This window comes from Solea solea, chromosome 5, assembly GCF_958295425.1.
Source record: "Solea solea chromosome 5, fSolSol10.1, whole genome shotgun sequence".
NCBI lineage: Eukaryota > Metazoa > Chordata > Actinopteri > Pleuronectiformes > Soleidae > Solea > Solea solea.
In genome coordinates this window covers 4,181,686-4,206,121 of record NC_081138.1, presented here as the reverse complement: position 1 = coordinate 4,206,121, position 24,436 = coordinate 4,181,686, and the positions used below count along the sequence as shown (strand labels likewise).

Genomic DNA, 24,436 nt, shown 5'->3' with positions numbered 1-24,436 from the left:
TTTCCCATGTGATTCAGACCTCACGTAGTTTGCTGCACTCTCTCTCTCTCTCTACCTCTCCCTCCCCTCTGTCTTTTCCTCTCCACTCATCTCGACTCCCTCCATAGATAGTTTTTGCTACCATAGAAAATACCATTTATATTTGTCATTTTATGTCTAAAATGATGAGTTTGTTCAATAAATGTGAATTATTAATTGGGTCATTTTGTGCCGTTTGGTCTCCTATTGAGCCATGCTTATATTCTTTAATATAACAGCATTAAACTACATTTTCTTTTTCCGTAGCAGACAACTTTAGTAACCAATGGCCTTTAGAATGTATCCATATGTATTTTAGAAACAAATAAAGGAATTAAACTTGTTAAAAAAAAAAGTAGCTGGTTTTACAGCAATATAATATAATAAACCTCCTACTTATTGTTATAATTTCCATGGCTGTCAAATTGGACATATACAAATTTGCTAGATTTACTTTTTACTTTAGTCACACAACTTTAAAATTCGAGTGTGTGACATTTAGGAGAAAGTATTGACAGAAATTGAATATACTACCAGAATAAGCTTTTTAAATACGTTTTTTTTTTAGCTTTTTTAAGCAATAGACAAACTAGCCATTGTGAAGGTGAAACTTACGATGCAAACTAAGAACAACATCCTTTCAGGCCCCTGTAGCTTGGAAGAGGAAGGAATGAACAGGAACAGAGGAGTTTTCTGTTTGTTTCAGTCTGTAGTCTCAGTTATTGGTAACACAAATGATCACACACTGGACTTTCAGGGGCAAACAACAACTTTAGTTTAATTACATTTAAGACCCTTTTAAAAAGCCTGAAGCTCTACAGCTGCTGCTGCTGCCAGGAATACATTTTGGACATTGCACCAGTGCGCACAGCCAAGGATTTCTCTGTGTCTCCCCTGATGACACTGTGAATCCAGGGTAAATATGACGAGACCTTGGTGTAGACACCGTACTTGTGAGTGCCGCAGGCCTTGTCGTAGGAGAGGATCCCTGCAGCGTAAATGTCACCAGTTTCAGGGTGTTTGACCGCCAGAGCACCTCCCGCATCACCGAAACAAACGTTCTCCCTGTCCATTGCAGTTGCTGTGCAGAACATGTTGTCGTCCACATCTGGCGCGAAAGCGTTACGCTCGTATTCTGCTTTACATTCAGACTGATTGGCCAGAGGGAGTATGAGGTGTTTGAGTGATGCAGCGAGGCTGAGGTGGATGCCCCATCCCCAGCCGGCGATCGCCCCTAACCCGTCCGCGGTGTTGTCCAGGTCCTGTCCTCTCTCAGGCAGGGGGATGGGCGTCACTTTATTGCTCATAACCACGGGCTGCTTCAGCTGGATCAGAGCCAGGTCATTGTCCCAGTCGGAATGATTCTGGAAGCTTGGATGGAGAACAATCTGCAGGAGAGAGGAAGGTTAGTGTTAAATCTTTGGAATATTTTATATTCCCATATATCTTCTTCCTGTTTTCTTACCCATAGGTTTTAGATACATTACATTACATTAGTTCTTTGTTTCTGGTTTTCAGTTGTCCTCACGCCTTGTTAGTTACCTGTTTGTTGTGTTTTTTTGCTCTCACCCTCTCTACTGCGACCTCTTTGGCTGCATTTGCTTCTGGCCGCCCTGTGATTCCCAGGTACACTTTAGGCATCACGGGCTCTTTGCCCTGAATTTCCTGTCGACTCTTCCTGACAAACAGGTTCCTGCCAGCCGTCAGAACCCAGCGGTCAGAGACGAGAGCGCCGCCCGCGTAGCCACCGTCCAGCACGGAGTCAGAAATGTAGACCATGGCCTGCCAGGGGACATGAGGGGCCAGAGTGCCCCCAACCATTCGCCTGGAGCGCAGCGACGCTAACCTGGAGGCTGAAATATCATTCCTATTTTAATCACTTAGAAACACAAGTATACTGCGTATCTTTATACTTTTTTAAAAGGCTTCTATTTTGGATTGATTACAACCATCTACACGTGGATTAATATGGGATTTTTATTTAGCCAATTTCCTTTTTTCTGATAAGTTATAACTGTTTAATGATGACAAATGATTCATAAAAACTGCTTAACTTTCGTACACATGCATCGAACAACACTTTTAGTCTGACTTTCGTATGTAGATTTTTTAAACTAAATATTAACAACATGAAAAAAGTGATCAAAAAACTAAGAAAATTACACTGTTGGTTTTAGTGACTTAGCAAGAACAAAAATGTCTAATTAGTAATAAATGGTAATTATTATCAGATTTATCTATCTATCTCCATATCTGGTCTTTATGGTAAAAAGGTGTTCCACAGGGTTCTATAATAGTTCCCCTACTGTTTATAAAATATATACTGTATATAACCGTATATATAAAACATGGTAATATGATTTCCTCATTGAGCTCATTGTGAGATTGGCCCTTAAATGGAGCTCAGTTGTCAGAATTATCCTTAATAAAAATGTGCCTTGTTCAGTGGTTGAATACACAAATGGCTGATCGTTTTCAAGTGCAGTTAAATGAACAAAAGACAGGATATTATAACCTTACAACCCAATGAAGAACAATAACAGAAACATGCTGTAATAACTCAGGTCTCTGATCCAGTCTGTAGAGTTACCTTGTGAATACCAGCTCTCAGGGAGCTGAGTCAGTGCTAAACAGCAGCGGACATTTGAGAAATGGAGCCTGTGGTCACTTGGATCAATAGAATGTGTCCTGAATATAAATATAAATTGTCTAAAGTACGTTATCAGGTTCTACCCAGGATAAAACACAGCATTCCAGTTGCTGCCTGTCTATGCACTATAGCTGTAACATGATCAATTATTTGTAAATGATAAGAAAAGCATGTTTATCACCGCAGACATGTGTTTGTTTGTTACCTGCGACAGATGTTTCAGTGAGAGACACGTGCGTCTGTGCAGCCAGGCAGAGCAGAGCCAGAGAAAACCTTCAAACAACATAAGCCACATGATTTTTTTCTTTCTGTATTTGTTATTAGTTTAATTCTGTATTTTATTGTAATTTTTTCTATTTTGGGGGGGCTTCTATATTTTGTATAATGCATATTTTGAAGGTAATATTTGTGACATCTTACATTGACTAATGCACATATTCAACCCTTTATTTACTACCAAAACATCACTGCATAAGTATTCATTTTATTTGTTTTAATTGTAGAAGTAGGTAGTTATTAATAATGAACAAAAAAAAGATATATAAACTCACCACATTTTGTTGAAAAGGATCATTTTCTGTCAATAACCTTGAGTGTGTCGTATGTTGCGGAGCTGCAGGTGGAGTATTTATATTCGCTGCTCAGGGACTTGTTGCTCAAATGTTTATTCCTGGATTGTGAAATAAAATCACACTGGGTTCAGGACAAAGAGCATGATTCAAATTTGGGGTCTGTGGTTCCTTGCATGATAAATATTGAACATTTATGCATGTGTACAGCTCAGTCAGTGAGATCACTTAAAGAGAGTTTTTAATGTTTAAATACTTAGTTTTGCTAATCCTGTGTTGTTGTTTTTTTTTTACAGTTTCCTTTAGCTGTGGATCTTGTGTGAGTTATATTATAATTGGATGTTTTGCAGTAAAGTAATTATTTTTTTTCCCCAAGTTACTACATTTCAGAATTTGGCAAACACAACCGTGACTGAAAATGTATTCTGTTTTTTATTGCAACCTACAAAAAGACTTTACTAAACACCACTGACACACAGTATTTGTAAGGTTTTTTCTCTGATGGACGTGCAGTAATAGTACAAAATGTGCTGCTGAGTCACACGGTGTCTTCAGAGTGTTCTGCCGTGAAAACAAACACACATTTTCATCTAATTCCCAGCAGTAAATAGTTAAATGTGCAGCAGCAGTAGCAGCAGCAGCAATGAGTCAGGACTGTGCTGCAGAGATGAAAGTCCATGTGTTACTGCTGCTTATTTGGGTCACAGAAACATTAGAGGTTTGTGTGACCATGATGAGATGTTTAATTTGTTAACTTCGCCGCCTTGATTCAAGATGTTGCAAGTCTTCAAGTCTTATCCCTACAATTTCCAATGGTACATTCACTTGTGTTGTAAGACACAGTGAAGTGAACATGGTCTTAAATAAACAGTGCAAATGAACATCAAGTGTATGGATGATACAAAGGATTTCCAGTGCACGCCTGACACGTCTGCAGAGTGTAAATACTTTATCAGTGAAACATGAAACAAGCCCATATCTTAGACTTTCACTGAGGGGTAACCACATCAAATTGAAGTCATTTCATGGTGATTTGAGTCAAGTGCACCTGTGGAGACATTTGACACGTTTTGCTCAATGCTGCTCAAGTCTTAGTACTTCAGTGCAACAACTCGCTCTAACCGTCAACTGACGGCAACGGTGTTCTGAAAGCTACGAAGTTGCACTTCATCCATCCATCCATCCATGTTCTACTGCTATATCCTCCACAGGAGGGTGGCGGGGAGGGTGCTGTGCCAATCTCAGCTGATATACCACCAGTTCACCAGTCCATCGCACAAACAACCATCCACTCTCACACCTAGGGTCAATTTAGAGTGTCCAATTTACCTCATCCCCATGTTTTTGGACTGTGGTAGGAAGCCGGAGAACCCGGAGAAAACCAGCAGCCCAGCGGATCGTCATCTTTTTCAAATGTCAAATTTAAAGCCCACATAGACCGGAAGCTCCAATTAACGCTGCGTCTGTGTGTGTATCTGCGTCATTACCTCGTTTATGAAACCCTAAAGTTTCAGAACAAACAGTTCAGCCACTGCTGAGAAAATAGGGTTGTATTGTTTTCCTGGGCTCTGCGAAGCGGATCGGCACTTCCTTAATTTGATGTCGTCATCAGAAATCCTCATCACCGTAGCGCCTCCCGGTGCGGGCACTAGTCCGGGCACATCCGGTTGCGTACATTCAACCGCAGAAGAAGAAGAACTACTCTCGTTGTAGCTGCTGAGATGCAGAGCATCCACCGTGCCAGAGGGGGAGCTGTGTATCTGAGAGCTGGCCTATCTATTACGTCACTTCCAGGTACCTGGCCAATCACAGGACAGTGGGAAAGCTCTCGTTGGCTGGCCAATCACAACACAGTCCACATTCTGGGGGTGTGGTTTTGGTCTGAAACGAGAGCGTCAGTGAGGAGATATTTTGATCGGCTCGTTTGCAGCGATTAGAAGGTTTTTAATCATGAAAACAAGTTAATATATGTAAGTAGACCTCCATAACCAACATATATGTGTGATACAAGCATTCTATGTCGCCTTTAACACACAAAATCTGGTGTTCACGTACAACTACGGTCTTCTTTTTAAATGGTTAATACACTATCTCAACATGCAGTAAATTGTAAAGAACTCGCAGATATTGAAAGTTATCCTGGAAAACAGGACATTTTCTGGCCCTTTTATGGTTAAAATAAACAAAAAAGTCCAGTTTTAGCTGGAAACTGACGTTTGTAAACTGCTCTCACTCTTGCACCAAAGTTCATACTGTAGAATCAGGCAATAGTGTGATTTATTAACTAAGCCTCATCTAAAATCTTTAGGAAAATAAACGACTTTTAAATGATGAACAGGAACTGTCACCTTTAGAATCATTTATATAAGAATTATTTTATACATCTGACTGGAGCTTGTGACAAACTATTTGGCAGCAAAGAAACATGTGACACGTGACTGAAAAGTGCAATGAGCTGCAGAAAGGTCTGAAAATCTCCGAGTGGTCTCACACTATTGAATCCCCCTGTGAATGAAGTGACCTTTACTATAATAAAGTAATAATAAGAAAAGAAAATTCAGCAGGCTTACAAACCTCTTGAGCAGTGGAGGACAGAATCTGTCCTCCACTGCTCAAGGGTTTGTGTTGTGTACATATGTTATGTACACAACAAACATACGTACGTGTTTATTTTTGTTTATTTTATTTTTTTTAAGATTTTGGGCAGATGACTAGCCAATAAATAAATACATTTACATAAAATGACAGATAAATCAATGTGATGTGGTCAAACGGAGCAAGGTTATAATAGTTTTGTTCATGAATTTCTCATTAGATTAAGTTTTTATTTAGTTTTGACCCGGTTTGAGTGCGTTTTAATTAGTTTTTTAGAGCGGTTTTGCTAGTTTTTGTGGCTTTTTATTTTTTTGTAATATGGAGTATTTGCCAAAGATGTCATTTTAAAGGTTTATTGGGACACATGAACAATCATCCCTGAATCAAATATAATTATAATATATAATATATAATATACAGTCAGTGTGACAGATATAAATCAAATAGCCAAAAAAACACATGAATATAACATAAATAATAATAAATAACCCTCATGAGACACATCTAGCTTTCAAAACTGACAAATAAATACACTTAACATGAATTTAAAAGGATTATACAATGAAATAAGACGAATACTAAGCAGTTAGTTACTAACTCTAATTTTTATTTTAGGCAGTCTCCGCTGCCTGGGCCCAAGAGAGGGAACGTGACCTATGACACGGTCAAAGCTGGGAATGCTGGACGAAGTCATCAGTGGACAGAGAGGATGGATGCGTTCTAACCCCCTCCCTCCCTCCCCCCCCCTGCCTTTACTGTAATAGCCACCTCTCATTAGCACAGTCTCTACAGTGTGTCTCTGTGTGCGCCATCCAAAGCAACACGACTGAGTCCCAGTGACATAAGTAAAGGGAGATCAGTGTGTGTGTGTGTGTTTGTGATGGAGAGAGAGAGATGCTGGGAGAGGTGTGAGAAACCAGAGGGGGTGAAGATGAGTGGGGGTGTGTGGGGGGGGGGGGGCAAACGGGGAAAAGAAAGCGTGGGAGTGAAACGCTGCTGTGGACTTTACCTTGAAGCTCTAGGGAAGAGCGTGTGCATGCGATAATGACTGCAAGACACGCAGTGGGTGACGAGAGGACAGGAGAGGAGAGGAGAGAGGAGAGAGGAGAGGAGAGGAGTGCTGGAGGTTGAGCAATGCAAAGAATAAGAGAGAGAGAGAGAGAGAGGGGGGGGGGGGGGGGGGGGTGGGTGAATCACATGGATGCACAGAGTGGAGAGAATGTCAGTGTGCTTCAGAGGAAAGGAATGATGAGAGGACCCGCCGCTCCACTTTCTTCTTGGAGGACGTTACCCACACTTTACACTCACTAAGAACCACAACATTGACAATAGTGCTGGATTCTGTTGCCTTCATCTGCGCCTGTGTGCGTAAACTGCTCTCTGGTGCAAAGTAAGACCGTCGTTCCATTTCATTTTGTCTTGTGTTTGTGGGATGTGTAGTATTTAATACTACACATCAAATACCAGCCACACAAGGAGATAGAATGTTTCTATATTTGTTTCACTTTTATTGTCAAACTTCTGAGAATGGACGTCATTAATCTGCATATGAATAATTATGAATAATAGTTTACATTTATTCCAATTTAAGTAGTATTTATATTGGGAGTAAAATGATTATTGTTGCCTTGTTAAACCAGTTGAAAGACATTCGGTGACTCATAATTCTAACAATTATTTCCCAAGAGACAAAGTCATCTGCAGATTTGTGGCGATGTAACAGGAAAATATTACAGTGCCTGTAATAGATTATTTCTTATTTCTTGTTTGTACTGTTGAATTTGAATTGGGCTGGCAGTCGCCGCAGGTTAATCAGGAGGAATTATGTATAATGAATGAAGACGAGAGCTGAGCATCAGGTGTTTCTCACTAAGAGATGAAATAAATATAAATAAGACCTTTCAACCTCCGCTGGTTTTTTCTTACTTTCCCAAGCAAAGTCTTGCGAATGCACCTTCATAAATAAACATAAGCGATAAGAATGACAGTGCAGAGGGGGGGGATTCCCGCCCACTGTCTCATCCAGTCATGCAGCTGCTGTTGACTGAGTAAACGTGAAGTGGGTGTAACGTCCAGATTTATCCTGGGAGTTATTGGAGACAAACACACAGACAAGATTCAGGGAATAAAACAAAAAACGTTTTTGTTTCTAGTACAGCCCACAAGCTAAAATGCCATTATTTTGTACAGTTTTGTTCTAAATTAACTACATTTAAGTTTTTAAATTATAATTCCAGTGAGCAACAGAACAATCCCTGTAGCAAAATATGAGAAATTAGTATATAATAATTACATATTGGAATAATTATTGCTACTTATGAGTCTGCATGTGGAACTATAATAAGCACCGAGGAGGTTAACCCTTAGTGGTCACGCGGCACACATCTGTACCGCAGGTGCACCCATGGTAATTTGCCATGGGGATAATACACAACTCCTTATATGGACGTCCTGGGGGTGTGTGTGTGTCTATAGGTCCCAAATTCAGGCTTTAAAATGCTTTTTTTCAGTCAAAGTCATTTTTAGGAGTGATATACATTAAAGTAGTGATAATTGTGCATGTAAGTCACAAAATTAGACCGTTTTTTTCTTTTCTTTTTGTTCATAAAAACGAGCAAAGTGAACATTGAACTGTGACGTATTTCCAAGTTTCACAAATTCAACCTTCATTTTAAACATTTTGAGTACTTTTTGCACTCAGGTGTGTTTATATAGTTGAAAAATAAGAAATAAGAAAATGACACTCTATATATTATAGCCTCTGTATATACTGTTCCCCTGTTTAATGGCTAATTTTAACAACATTAGTATTTCTGTTTTCTTTCACTTGTACTTACCCAGTAACTGAGGGATTGTACATGTAATCTAAAATATAAGTATTTATTTTATTTATTGTGGTGAAATTGCGATATGAAAGCTGAGTTACAGCAAAGCCATTGTTAGCGGGTAAAGTAAAGCAGGAAGTCAAAGAAAGTAACGCTGGCTACATCCATGCATTTGGATTCCTGTGTATGAATTATGCGCAAATTCTGTGACAACCACAAGGGAAACAAACAGCGACAGAGTCAGAGTGACAAGAAGAAGTCGTCTTTCTGCTCATGTGCTGTGGCAGTCGGCCTCGGGCGGCCGCTCTGAGCCGGCCTGTCCCCGGTTATTGCACATGACCCCTCTGTGCATTGGGTGACCCCGGCCTGAGAGCTCCGACCAAGCCCCACGGTCTTCCCACATACGTCTGGCCTGTCACTCAGGGACGCAGCCCTGTCAAAGGAAATTCCCTGCGTGCACATACAAGAACGCACACATGTACGCAGCTATTCTTGTACAATGCTCTTGATGGCATCACTGCAGTTGCTTCAAGCAGTTGTTTGAGCGACCCATTGCACTACAGCATGACTAAAAACCAAATGACTCACACATATACAGCCCCAGGGCCAGATCTGGACTATGGTCTACCTTTATCTGGCCTGTCATCATTAAAATAAAACAAAATGGACCTCAAATGTCTCGTTTGGTCCACGAAGCAACAATATTGGGGTAAAGAAACAAGAAAATATTCATATTTAAGAAGCTGAAAAATAAGTGACCTTATCAAATTATATATATATGTATATATGAAAAACACTATTATATAAACCAGGACAATAAGCATTTTGTCACATCTCTTTTTTCAGTATAACCGGTAATTTACTTATCTCAAGGAAATCACTCTACTTCATCAGATAAGTAGAGTAATTTCAGATTATATTCAGATTATTTTATAAAACTGTTTTATCGCTTATCTTATCTTAAAAATTAGGTTCTGCTGCACTTTTTCTTTTCTCCAAGCCACAGGTGTGTATATTGAGTATATCGAGTTTCCTTTTAAATCTAACTAAAAGTAACACAATGCAATCGAGTGGGTCAAACACACTAAAGGAAATAATTACAGTAATTACAGGAAGTGCAGACTGTCCATTACTGCTATTTTTATGTAGCACAAAAGACTTGATATCAACATCTGTTCTGAGTGATCTGCACTCAATATACCACTTACTGTATATTCTTGGCTGTAGACCTGACGTGTTGCTGCAAGGGAATAATACAGTATTACAACTGGTTCTATGTCAAAAGCGAATGTAATCTGGCAGAAAAAAATGCTCCTTTAGAATTTTAATCCTTCAAAATCATAATTTTTTTGCTGAGTGACATGCGCATCCATACTTAAAATGAGTTACGCAGGCTTAAGCTCCTTTTTGGATCCCAAACGCTTTCTCTCCGTGTCGTCAAGAACCTCTCTTGAATCTCACACCGCTGACATCACAACTCAAGTTACTCACACGCTGTGAACCTCTTCACGTCAGGGGATGAAGAGACTGAATTGAGTTGGTTCTTTGTGCTCACTCCAAGGTCTCCTCCTGTGGATGGTTCTGAGCCTCGAGCATTTATTCACTTTAAATGATTGTGTCTCCTAAACATAAATGCCGTCAACTTTGCAACTTCCTCTTGAGCAGGGGTGTCAAACTCATTTTTGTTCAGGGGCCACATACAGCACAATTTGATCTCAAGGGGGCCGGACCAGTAAAACTAGTAAAATAATAGCATAATAACCTATGAACAACAAGAACTCCTTTGTTTTTTCTCCTTTGTTTTACATTTAATGAAGGATATTTTTACAAAACATGAAATTTCTTGCGAAATTTAAGTGCAATTTCAACAATATCATGCCTAAATGTACTATTTACACAGCACACTGGATCTATAAAGGCACAAACATTTAGTCACGGGTATCTGGAGCATTTGACATTATGTTTAGATTAGTGTGAAATTTTAACAAATTCATCCTGTGGGCCGGATTGGACCCTCTGGCGGGCCGGTTCTGGCCCCCGGGCCGTATGTTTGACACCCCTGCTCTTGAGTAAAGAGGAGACCTGCTGTCCCTGGCTGCACAGCGTTAGTGATCCAGACTCACTTCTATAAACATACAGAATACTGATGATTGTTACTGTTTCTCACAATCACATGTGAGAAGACACACACACAGGAGCTCAGGAGCTTAAATTAAAGTGTGTGTGTGTGTGTGTGTCAGCTGCTTATCTCATTTAGCCTGAGGTCTTGCCACAGGGTTCACTTCCACCTGTCATACTCACTCAAGGTAAAGGCATGAGAGCCCCTTAATGAGGTTCATCCAAAAAAACATTTCCTTTTCTTTCTTTCTTTTTTACCACACAAATAATAGCAAAGGATAACCTGTGTCTGACTCTTTTTTTCATCGCCTTTCTCTCCCACATTTCTCAAGTATTTTACAAGTTTCTTTTCGAGGTCGAATGGCCTCCGAGTTATAAAACCGTATTTTTCTTGCTGCAGCGGCGTCTGAATCACAGTTGTCAGGCTGTGCAAAGAAAAGCAGACTTCACCATGGCGGATTTTGTGAGGGAGCCTGAGACCTGGACACTCGCTGTCACTGATGACACTGTAGCTGTCAGATTGGGCAGGAAGGACAACTTCACTTCACAAAAAACTCTAAGTCTAAGTCTACAATTATCTTAAGACAGCCTTATCCAGCTAGAGACTGAAGTTTGTCATCCCCTCACTCTCCTGCACCAAAGTCCATACAGAAAATCAGCATTTTTAACAGAGGAGCTGCTGCTCTGCTGCTGCCTTGTTTGTTAAGTTTGAACTTAATGATGGCGGCAACAGTAGATCAACAACTGTTGTGTGCCGTGATTTAAAATAGCCGATTTTCTCCATGGGATTTGGTGTGGACTGAGGAAAACGTGGCAAAAATCTGTTTTTTTTGCAAAAAAAAAAAATTCATACAAATGACAATGTGAAAGACATCATGTGACTATGTGAAAGGAGTTTCCTAGTGTTGAACAAAGCCATTGTTTCAATGTCGAGCACCAACTTCACTGTGTGAGTTCAGGAGTTCAAGAAGGCCGACACCAAGTAGTTCACAGACACTTGCAACCAGACGCCTACTGGACTATATGTTCATGTTCTACTGTAAAAAACCTGATTTACTGATGTTGTAAAGTATAAAGGCTCATTTCCCCACCGCGTTTCATTCAAACGGAATTATTTTAAAACCAATGAAATCGCCCCCTTTGGTTATTTTTACTTCAGGATTGGCTTCAGGGAAGAACACAGAAGACTACATGATAGGGGGACAGTGGTTAGCATTGTTACATCACAGCAAGAGGGTCACCGGTTCAAGTTCCCGTTTCCATTTCTGTGTGGATGGGTTGTCTCTGGGTACCCCAGCTCCCTCTCACAGTCCAAAAACATGCAGAGAGGTTTGTTTCCCCCCCGAGGTTTGCTGGGATTGGCTCTCCCCTGGGATCCTCATGTGAAGGATAAAGCAGTAGAAACAGGACTAAAACTGCCCCAAACCACACGTTCATTTGGGAAAAGACAGGCTGGAAGGTCTTCAAGACAGTAGGGACCTGCTATGATGTATGGCATGGAGACAGTGGCAATGTCTCAAAGGCAGGAGCTGAAGCAGAGCTGAAGATGCTCAGATTCCCATTGGGAGCGACGAGGATGGACAGGATTGAACAGTTTGGAAATAAAAGAAAAGAAACAGGGTTGAGATGGGTTGTTTGTCTCTATGTGGCACAGCTTCCCCCGTGACCTTCATGAGGAGGATAAAGTGGTAGAAGATGGACGGATGGAAGGTTGAGATGCTTTGGTTAGTGGACAAAGGATGTTGACGACGGAGCTGCCGGGCAGGAGATGAAGAGGAAGACCACAGAGAAGGTTCGTGGATGTTATGACGGAGGACACAAGGGAGAGGACAAGATAGGAGGCTGACGTTCCGCTGTGGTGACCCCTAAAGGGAGAAGCCAAAAGAAGAGGAAAAAGATTATTGTCTTTATAACAACGAGATACACATATATATATATATATATATATATATATATATATATATATATATATATATATATATATGATGTATGTATATGGAGCCCTTTGGTATTTGACATGCACGATTACCACAGGAATCCAACACAACGGAGAAACCACACAGCACTTCTGAGGCAAAGATTGACAGGAAAGCCCTGGTTTCTAATCATTTAAATTATTTCATTATATACAATAAAAAATATCAAAATATCTTTAATTTAATGGGCAAAAAGAAATTAATCAGTGTCAAAAATATAGCTTAAAAACATTACATTTCAGTACAGTCACAATATGGTAATAGTATATATTTTTTAATATGGTATGTCATATAATTGTAATATTATTTAATTATTATAGTAATCACCAATCAATAGCTTGGTAATAAGAAGTGATTATTACACTGATAACTGGTAATAATAATAATAATAATAATAATAATGATCTATTTAATTTAAGTTTCAGAGCAGTCAAGGTCACATGATTAAAAGAGCAGTAAAAATAAATCAAATACAGGCAGTAAAAATACAATATTCAACGCTGAAACTCTCAAATCAATTAATTATAATGGTAACTCTCATTATATCGGAAACACTGTAACATTACTACAATATTATCTCCTTATTACCGCACTATTACTGTAGAAAAATAAGATGGAGTTAACATACTATTACCATGTTGTTTCTGTACATTATTACACTGTAAAAGTGTATGATGCAATATAACATAACATATGATTTTTTTTTTTTTATTAGCAGCAGATTTGAACTTTATGTGTGGAATAAAGAAGGGAATCTAGATTTAAAGGAACCATCTATATACAGAATTTCCCCCTTTGTCCAATTCCAAGTGTAAAGGTAAACCTTAATTGGCTGAGATGTAAAAACAAAACAACTCTCTCTCTCTATAGAGACGTTTTTTTGTCCTGTTTCTTCCGGGCTGTTGTCCAACACACTGCACATGAGTCCACCAAAGGCTAACAAATAAATAATTATTGTCTCCATACGCGATTGATATTCATGGAATTTTGTGCCTAGTAATAAACCTCAAAGAAACTTAATTACACTGATCTGGAACAACGTGCCGGTCACGAAGACGTGTTTTCCCTTCTTATTATTTCCGAGGAAGAAATTCAGTTAGAGGATTTAAACTGTGATGTTTCGTTGACTGTGTTTCAAGCTGCTGAGGACACTGGACTCGGGTTTTCGCGCTGGTCTGAATACGTCCAGTCCAGTTACTCTCCGTCGTCTCGGACGCACGTACCTTCCTGCTCTCCGGTCCAGTGAGCAGCTTAAATGATTGAAGGACCTGCGTATTTTGTTGTCAGCTGAGAGACGTTTAGTCCTGCACCCGCGCTACTGATAGCACCGAGGTGCTTCCAACAGTGTTAGGCCACAGAAGAAGCGCGTACTCTGTATTTGTATGTTACTAATCCTACCTGCTTTGAAAATGGCATGTATTTTGGTGGCCACGTGTCTTCACATAGTTATAGCCTTCCTTATTCTCACTGAGTGCTGTGACACAGTATTACACCAAAACAGCCGATTTTTCACAGTTTTCTTTTTAAATGGTCTATGTTTGCATTTATATGTTATGTCTTCTATGATATAAGCATGATATAGATGTAGAGGAGCAGTTTAAACAGCAGCTAAATGTATAATATAAGCTGCTGTGGAGGGTCGCACCACCCCTGGAGGTTGAAGCTGTATGAATGGTATGGGGTCACTACAGCAGACCACCTGCTTTTGGGCATTGGGGGGGTACACTGGATGTGGCTCACCCATTAAGAGTGTCCAATTAACCCAATTAATCCAATTGCCTTACTCCTTTACTTACTACCTGTCGGGATTTGATCCGGCAACCCTTTTCACTCAGCCATTGGCTCCCCAGGCATATACATGACTGACTCAATTTATCATTCATTCGCTCATCTTCTACCACATGAGGGTTGCGGAGGATGCTGGTGCCAATCCCAGCTGACATAAGGCGGACCAGACCAGGGCCTGACTGAATTTTTTAGTCATCCAAAACCTTGATTTGGTTTGTGGTACGACATTTTATGATGGAACAGAATTGAGAAGATTTGCAGCTTTTTGTGGATTGATCATATGAAGATGAAGCTTGATGACAAAGCAACATCTGCAATGACTCAAAAAACAACTGCAGCATGTCATCAGAGATTAAGCTACATTGAAATACTGGACTTCACTGATAACAATAAAGTAGTGGGTTTATTTGCAATTTAAAACGCCTGCAAATTCTGTTTATGGTCATATTATGGAAAACGTGGTGTAAGAGTAGCTCCTCATGGATTCTTCTTTCAGTTGGAGAAGAGGGAGGGACAGCAATACTCTCCAATGAATCGATTATTCATCGATTACTAAATGAATCGACAACTATTGTGATAATCGATTAATCGGTTCAAGGCTTTTTTCATGATTAAAACAAGATTTCCGATTGTTTAAGCTTCTTAAATGTGAGTATTTTCTTTTTCTTTTTTAAGGTTTTCTGATATTTTATGGACCATTGAACGATTAATCGAGAAAATAATGGACAGATTAATCGATTATGAAAATAATCATTAGTTGCAGCTCTACTATCCAATGTACCTGATTTAAACTTTAGTTACATATCCCTATAATGATGGCTTTGCTTGCACATTTCATTATACAGACTAAGTACCTGATTACTCTGACAGAATAACAATTGAATTGATATATTCTGTGTGATTTTTCTTTAATTTCTTTTAAGCAAAATGATTTAAATGTGTTTTATTCAACAGGACATGGTTTCCTGATCGGCTCTTCTACCACCACATCCACAAGGACACACCAGTCCGTCCTGGGCCATGACTGCTTTGCTTCACAACGTCAGTATCTCCAGCGGTGCAGCGGCGCAGCTGCCGATCACAGACAGACCATTGAACCTGACGGCAGCACCGGGGTCAGGACAGACCCTGGCCCCTCTCTGCACGCTCTGCTGCTGTGGTTTTGTCAATCGCACCCTGACCGTGGTGTTCATGGTCAGCCTGGCGTTTGCCATCGTGGTCGGAAATGTGGTCACGCTCACTGTTTTTGTGCAAACTAGGCAGTCGAGGACACCACAGGGATACCTGAAAGGTGAGTGATGGGAACTTTTTTACCATCCTTTTTTTTTTCCATTATCAGCAGTTGATTTGAATGAATGCAAATCGGTGCTTTTCTTTCCACTGTGACAGCAGACAGCATAAGCCTCCTTCTTTTGACACTCACATTAGATGAATTAATAAATGCAGAACATGCTAATTCTTCATGTTTGTAATTGGATTATGACTCACAGGAAAAAAGGAGTCGGCATCTAGATAAATAATAATACATTTGGAATTATCTAAAATGAATGCCGACATGTTGGGTGCACAATGACCAATATATGAATATATAAATATTGTAATGTCACCATGATTTCACTTCATTATCGTAGTTTTACAATGCTGTGATGCTCAGTGCCACTGAGTTTGAATGAGGGACTGAAGATACAAAATAGTTAATATGACTTTAAGTGTTTAACACCTAACTCTCAAAATGTTGCTTATTTTAACCATTAATAAATCAAAAATTAAATGAAAATTCCAGAATAACTTCCAATATCTGGCATTTATTCACAATTTACTGCATGTTAAAATACTGTTTTAACAATTTAAAATTAGAAAAACACTGCAGTTGTACATACATACACAGATTTTGCATGTTAAATATGGAATTTAAAACAGTATGAAACATATTTAACATAAAATGTATGTCTCTCAATGTGCAAAAACAGGGGGAAAACTATGTACAGGTGTTTTTCCCACTCCCTCCTCTTTGGTGACAGAGACACCGATTTGAGGGAAATTACCGTAATAACCACATGTCGGCTTTGGCGCGCAACTTCTCAGTTTTTCGAAACTGTTGCGTAACTACAGTAATGCAAAGTGCGCGTGTGCAAACGTGTCGTCAGCGATACACTCGGTTATAAAGGGTTAACATTGTCACTGAGCGCCGTTGTGTTGTTTTCTTCTTCCTCCAAATGACTGGCATCAGAAAAGGTGTCAGCTGTCACCAGAGGCTTAATAGTGCAGGAGGTAAATCAACGAGGAAAAAAAGCTTGACTGTTTCCCCTAAACTCTTTTCTTCTCCCCCTCTTTCGACAGTGTCTCTGGCCATAGCGGACATGATGGTCGGTGTCCTCGTGGTTCCTTTCTCCGTCTACACGGAAATATCGCTGATGGTGACGACCACTCCTCCCTCATGGTACCAGGGTAGTCCTACGTCCCCGGCATCCTCCTCCTCGGTTGGTGGACTCGTGAGTCCCTGGCAGCCGTGCATGCTGATCGGCCCCGTGTTCGCCGGCTGCACGTTTGTCTCCATCAGCACCATTTTCCTCATGACCCTGGAGCGAAGTGTCGCCATCCTGTGGCCTCTCCACAAAGACGTCCTGGTGACGCGCAAGCGGACCCTGCTCCTCATCCTGCTCTCCTGGGCCGCTAGCTTCCTGCTGGCTCTCGCGCCTCTCACCTTTAGCAGGAACTTCATTTTGGAGTACAACGAATGCAGTCGCATGTGCAACTACACGCCACTGTTGTTTGGGAGCCAGCCGCCACCCGACGCCTACATTTTGCTGTTATTCCCAGCATTTGACTTCACGCTGCTCGGTGGAACGCTGGCAGTCAACATCTTGTCTTTCACGAGTATCCGACGGTACTCGCGCAAACGCAAACTGCTCTCACAGGGGAGTCTGAGCGATGGCAGCAGTGTCGGAGGAGGCGGCTGCTCGCACAGACCCTCCTTTTCAGACATCAAGGCTGCCAAGACGATTGGCATCCTGACATTCGCCTTCACGGCGTCCTTCTCGCCCATCGCGGTCTTTGTGTTCGGGAACGTGGTGGGATACACCTGGTGTAACTTTTCCTTCATTGCCTTCTGGATCCTGACAGGAAACAGCTGCTGTAACGTGATCATCTACAGTGTCAGGGACCACCGCTTCAGGAAGGGCATGAGTCTGCTCTTTCAGCGAGAGCAGTCACCGCCGCACTGCGAGAAGTCTTGAGAGACGTACGGCACTGTTCTAGCACGGCTTAGCCCGACTCGGCTTGGTATCGGGCACGTCATTTTCCAGTCCTATAGCACCTCCTCAACGCAGGCGGCGATGGCTGCATGAAAGTGTCGTGATGAGCAAAAGCAGTTGTTTTTGGTGTACTGAATCATTAGAATCAGTTCATCAAAAGGAATCGTTCAGGACTTCCTGTGTGACTGGAGCACAGACTCCGTCTGAAACAGTCACTGAACTGAAATACGGATTTGGCTCAGGATCGCCGGCTTTCAGAGCTGTTGCTAAATACGCCAGACTTCTGTGTTAAATATTGAGATTTTAGAAATGTCGTCGCTAACTGTTGGAGATTAACGCACATTTTCAGGATTTTTAAGTCTTTTTTAACTGATCTACAGTTTGGCATTGTTGTGTTTGATTCTTGTGTCGCACGTCGCGAGCTCATGACTCCAGTGTCATCACATTTTCGAGCCGAGCTGAGTCATGCTAGAACTTGTTGCCCATGAGGAAATAAGCAAATCTCATTTGTCTACAGTAAATATGGCGCTGGAGTCTGTAGCTGCACGGCTAGCATGCCTTTGACCAAAAGCAAACCTTGTAAGCGCTGAGAGTTCCCGCTTATCGCCAACAGAGAATCGTCTGCTGTGCTTCAGATGCATGGTGTGAGTGAAACTGGAGCGAGACGGAGTGAGAAATAAGTTCATTTTCTACACTTATCTTTTCTTGGCTGAAGCTCCATATTTACTGTGCATCTGTGCGACGTTCGTCACCTTAGCTCGTTATTCTCGCTACCGAGTGATTTGTCTTTTTAATTAAAAGAGTAAACTCAATGCAAACGACAACAAAAAAAAGGTCTTTTAAATGCAAAAGGATTGCAGTACGTTACCTAAGAAGTGTAAATATAAACCAAGTGATTTTTGGACAGTGAAACCTGTGTCGATGCACTGCATGATTAAACAACAAAAACAAAACGCTTTCAGATTGGACCAAACGCACAAAACTGATGTTTCAGGAGCTGGACTATCTGAAAAAAAGAGAAACTGCAGGTCTTTTATAGCATCTCTTCTGCCACAACACACTCTCTCCTCATCTTGTCTCTTTGCAGAATCTTTATTAATGAGAAGGCTTTTATAATCCTCCAGAAGGCGCACTAACAACCATAATAACCACATGGTTCATCTGCTTGTTTTTTTCATGACTTTGTTATTTATTCATCTATAACCGGGGGTGTTTTCTTTGCGTGTTCAGAAACCCTGCTAATGTCTGCTCTTTTGACTAATGTGTTTTAGTTAAGGGAACATCCCATAGATGTGATTCTGTGGTGATACAAACACTTTTCAGCGGCGTCTACTTTTAGTGAAAACTGCCTCATGTTTCAGAAACGCACTTTATTCAGTTGAGCCATTTGCATTTTTGTTTTCAAAATGTTCTTTTTTGAGAGGTATTTTGTATCATTACTTATTTTAATTTGACTAAATGTTAATTAAAGAGAATGATCTAAACATTTGTGCAAATCCAAATATTTATTATATATATATATATATATATATATATATATATATATATATATATATATATATATATATATATATATATATAAAATAATTCAGACCATCATGCTGTGCATTTCAGGGTGTTGTGTGTTTATTTTAACATAAAATGATGTCATCGGTTTGTCAACTTTGAGTCTGGCGTAGTGTTAAAGTTTAATCCATGATAAATGCTTAGCTAACTGACAGGTCTTAAGGGTAATAATTCAGGAACGGCGTTAACAAAACAATGTTTTTCCTGCATATTTGCCTAGAATTGAATATATTTTAGATTTAATTTGTGAAAAAAACAACAATATCTAGTGTAGGTCAATCTACACCAAAAGCATAAATCCAAAAACTGTGAAAATGTGTCCATTGTCCTTTTTACCATAAAGTGCCAATTAAAGGAATACTTTGACATTTTGGAAAATGTGCTTATTGGCTTTGCCCGTTAAACACAAAGCTACAGCCAAGAGATCAACGGATAAGTGGCTTAACTTAGCACAGACACACATTTTAAGGATATTTCCCAAAGTGTCACATTATTCCCTTAATGCCAGCTGACTGACAATCCAGTACATGTTCATGAAAATGTTTTTTTTCTTTAATTAATATCAAGGGTGCTTACAAACATCAGGGATTTGAATGGTCAACATAAACAAAACAAATGCTATCTGGTTTAATATGTCACCTGGGAATGTCAGTGAATGCATTGATGGATATCTAATGTGTAGCATCTTATGTGTAACTTTGGTATTTTCCAAACAAAGAAAAAAAGTGTCACCGTCTGGAAAAAAGTTACAGGTTTGAAAAAGATTCAAGAGTGTTGTTGTGTCGAAATGCATCAGGTAGGTATAATTCAATAATGGCGATTGTGTCAGATTTGGTATTAATAAATGTTTTTTGGAAACAAGAAAAATTGACTCCATTTTCAGAATTGTTTGTGTGTCTTTGTTCTGGGGAAAAATATACAAAAATGTACAGTACGTCAAAAATGACTTGAAGAACGTAGTGCCTTAGGGCTTCTTTGTTATGGCCAGTAAATAATGAATATATTTAAATGTCCAAATTATCTGTTCATGTCAAAGCAGCAGATGTGGACCTCTGAAGGTTTGCAGGCATTTTAGGTGAATTCAAGCCTCATGTGAAGTTTTAGTAGTTGGATGCAACTGATTTGACCAAATGTGTCGTTTAGAGAGACACTCGGAACCCCAGTGATCCAAATTGTCATTTGAAAAGTGTCTAAATTTGCGATTTAGAGATACGAAAACAGTATTTAAAATGATTCCACAAGAGAATGATTGCCTTTTTCTGAGGTCCCTTTTGCCCCTTTCCAAACCGCATCAGGGAACTCTAGTGCATACTAGTACAAATGTTGTTCATCTTCATTTGCATATTAAGATTAAAGACAAATTAAGATTATTACGATTAAAAAGAGCTTATGAATACATTAAAAAAGAGTGAAGACAGCCATTGTAAACAACAGGCGAGTGCTTTTTATGAATAAACATTAATAAAGTGAAACATGTGTGTGAGTCATGCCACCTAATAAGTGCTCCTGCACAAAATGGATGCTTGCAAAATATTGCCACACAGCGCCCCCAGTGGTCAAAGACCTCCACAGGGTTATCACTATAGTAGATTGTACTGTAAATGAAAATGATAAAAGTAAACTAAAAGTGTAATTTCACATCTTAATTTATCAATACACCAGAGCACAGAACATTCAAATTAAAATTTAGAAATTGAGTGATCCAACTTGTGTTTGGAGGTATAACATACAAGATAATACACACGTTATTTTGTAATAAAATAAAAGAAGGATCTCCAGCCCGAGAAATCCAGCCATGCTGAATTTATTTGGCAAACAAATAAAGGTTGCCACAACCATGCCATGTGTGCAGGACTGTGTCATAACTGCGTGCGGAATATTGACGTTAACGTACACTCTTTGTGGAGTGGAGACATTTGTAGAACATCTGTTCAATATAATGCTGGGATTAAAAAAAAACACAACAAGAAAACCCAGTCCCTTAAACACGTTGACTGGACCATAAAGGTGAATTTGCAAGTAAACAAACAGGCGGACGCTGTTTATTTGTTAGTCAGAATCATTTAAATATGGAGTGAGTGTGCCGGAGTCACACTGCTCAACCATGGTTCGTAGAGCGAGAAATAAAATGAAGTGATGATAGTGGAATGAATGCAATGGCATGAAACAACACCTCACCACGCCCACTACAAACACACACACACACACACACACACAGTGGTGCCACCAGCAAGAGACACTGCAGAAAAAGCCATAGCAAGGTTATGTATTGTTGTCTGTCCTACATATCTTCTCCGTCCTCCCTCATTTCATTGTCCTAATGCATTTTTAATTATCTCTCAAAGCTCTTAGGGCAAGAGATGTGTGTCAGAACCGATAAAGCACAGAGACCACCTGTGGCTGGTGTCTGTTTTTGGCTCCAACAGAGGGAAAAGGGCAAAGGCAGAGATGGCTGAGAGGGGTGACGGGGAGGGGTTGTGTTTGGAAAAGAGACGGTGTATTCAACCACTGTCAACCACTGTCCACTCCAGGGTCACAGGAGTCCAAATAATCTGAGGGATGATACTGATTTACAGGGGATAGCTTTATCTAAATCCCCGTACATTTTTGCATTTACCTAATCAGAGATAATCCTTTCCCTGACAGTTCAGACCAGGATTAAGAAGGTGATGATAGCACTTGTGTTTTACAGCCGTGAAGTATTTTTTGTAAAATGTTCCAGTGTATTAATCTTAGGAGGGTTAATTGGCAGAACTTGAAGTATGTTTTCTTTGGTATATAACCTTCTTTTATAAAGCTTATAGTAAGGGCTGGTTCAAGTGAACTCTGAACCATCACTTTTACTTCTGCTGCCCCTTATCTGGCCTTCATCCGCTACGTGTCCTTTTTCTGAGCTGGAACCAATCCCAGATGGCGTTGGGGCAAGAGGCGTGATGTCACACCAATAATAGTGACGATGATGATAATTGTCATTAATAGAATTAATTTTTGAAAATGCTCCTGGTCTCTGTCTTCTTCTCTTTCCTCTTTTTGTAAATGTGATGTTTTCTTTATAACCTGCAGAACTTGTTTCTGTACGTGTGACTACTGTCTGTCCCGGAAGAGCCGTCCCATCCTCTGTGGTTTCTCCCATTGTCCCCCTGTACAAGGGTTTTTCCTCCCTCAGTGTAAGGGTCTAAGGACAGAGGGCGTACAGACTGTAAAGCCCTTGGAGGCACATTGTGTTTGTGACTTGACTTGACCTTAGAATAAGCCTTTTATTTGTATTTTGTTGCCTGCATTTCACGTTCTGAAGGAGAAACTTACCACACAAACAAAAGAAGAACGTCTCTGCCGACATAATCCATAGACCATAGTTGCCTGACATACACGGGTGAGCAGAGGAGTCATTTGTTGCAATCTGCAGTCACGCCGTTAGATGTCACTAAAGGGGGACTCGAATGTACATGGTGGTGGCATCAACGCCGTCCAATTTGAGCTCTAGGTTGACACTTTCCTGGTGCTTGTGTGGGACAAAGTTCACTAGACAAAGGCCGACATCTCATCACCACCAATTTAGCAACACTGGCAACTGTTGCTATGGACTTAACTAGGACAAACGCTGCTATGCTAAAGGCCCTGTTATACTTCCACACACATGCCGCGCACGCGGACCCTGGTATACTCACGTGTCAGGGTCCTGTAGTATCTGACTTCCCCATCGGGTGGCGGCACAAGTCTAGACAGGGAATAGGACGCATTCCTACCGAAGAAGGAGAGGATGATGCTACAGCTCCCTCGGACACTGAAAGGTCCGTCGGGCAGGGGAGTTCCGGCTCGAGGGTCGTTAGGTCGAGGCTCGGATGACTATCCTTGGTAGAGAGGCTTAATACTCCACCTACTGGTGGGGCGAAGTTCAGTTTATGTCATGCGCTGTCCATGCGTTGCGCGTTGATGGCACAAGTCGCACCATGCGCACGATGCGTGTTTGGTATACCAGGGCCTTTACTTACAGCATAAAGCCCGGCCCCCGACTGAGTCTTACACGTTTCACGTCCACAGAGAGCCGCTTTGCATTTCTGCATATGCGCACAAGTCTGTGGTTCCACAAGTGTCTGCGTCCGTCTAGTATTCCATGCATCCGTCTTCTATATTCCATCGCAGCAGCGGCAATCTCTCACCAGGAAATCGTCCTCATTTGGATGTCCTTGTCCTCTTTTGGCCCCGAGTTGTACACGTGTGGGTACTGGGTTGGCAAGTTTCCATGGTTACCATCTTCTTTATTGTGTCTTTGGACCAAAACAAGAGCTCGCCACCAATGGGACTGGAAAGTGTTGTGCTGTGGGAAGAACGGTGCAGTCCACACAGACTCAAACTGGAGGTGTGCTCCCATTTGTGCGTGTATAGTGTTTGCATGGACAGAAAATGGCAGATGATAACATTGACACCATGTGGACTCCAGCTGACTTCTGAGCCCCTCGTATTCAGAAAATATGACCCAGGCATAAGGCAACGTGTATGAGTCATCCCCTCCATTATTGCACACTGGACCTTTGCAGTTGTCATGAATTTATTAAGCATGCAGACCACAATTATGAATATATGAACTCAGATTAGAATCTCTCCATCTGTCGTCTAAACAGTATCTTCTGCAGAGAGAACTGCTTTTCTGTTTTCCTCTCGCGCTCATTAATATTACATCATGTAATTTCATTCTGCCGCTGAAGAGCTGTGCATTAAAAATTAGAAACGTGTGAGGCTTTCGTGATTAAAGCCCTCCCTCCGTTTGTCCAATATCTCGCCGCTCTTCGAGGACATAAAGGAAAAAGAGAGAATGCACAAAACGACCATCTGCCCGTGTTGTTCGGTCCCACATCTCACCGACACGTCAGTCAGATTATTCAGCCATAATCACAGCGAGGCCCCAGAGATGCCACCTGCCCGGCAGACTGAGCCTTTGTCGGGTTGGTGTCCAGATTCTCCGCTGACACTGTCCGCTATAAATACGCACGTCGTTCAGCCACAATAAACTCACGATTGCACTTAACTGAAGTGGTCCTGTCACTGCAGCCTGTCCTCGGGCAGAGACGTGGCTCTG

At 40.8% G+C, this 24,436-nt stretch overlaps 2 protein-coding genes across 4 annotated transcripts in view; one reads left to right on the top strand and one right to left on the bottom strand.

The window, feature by feature from the left end:
• Positions 1-824: 824 nt before the first annotated feature.
• Positions 825-24,436, bottom strand: part of LOC131459488 (dihydroorotate dehydrogenase (quinone), mitochondrial-like) — a 40,850-nt gene continuing 17,238 nt past the window's right edge. For 2 of the 3 annotated variants that reach the window (XM_058629379.1, XM_058629380.1), the window contains exons 10-11: positions 1,588-1,871; positions 825-1,406 (exon numbers count right to left, since the gene is read on the bottom strand). In XM_058629379.1, the coding sequence (XP_058485362.1) occupies positions 834-1,406; positions 1,588-1,871 (857 nt within the window). In that variant the 3' untranslated portion in view covers positions 825-833. Of the gene's footprint in view, positions 1,407-1,587; positions 1,872-12,180; positions 12,641-24,436 lie in introns of those variants that run through there. The other variant, XM_058629382.1, reaches the window with a different exon arrangement.
• LOC131459489 (trace amine-associated receptor 13c-like) lies at positions 15,305-17,849 on the top strand. Its single transcript, XM_058629383.1, has 2 exons — positions 15,305-15,830; positions 16,880-17,849. The coding sequence occupies exons 1-2, from the start codon at positions 15,560-15,562 to the stop codon at positions 17,773-17,775; spliced, it is 1,167 nt and encodes a 388-aa protein (XP_058485366.1). The 5' UTR covers positions 15,305-15,559; the 3' UTR covers positions 17,776-17,849.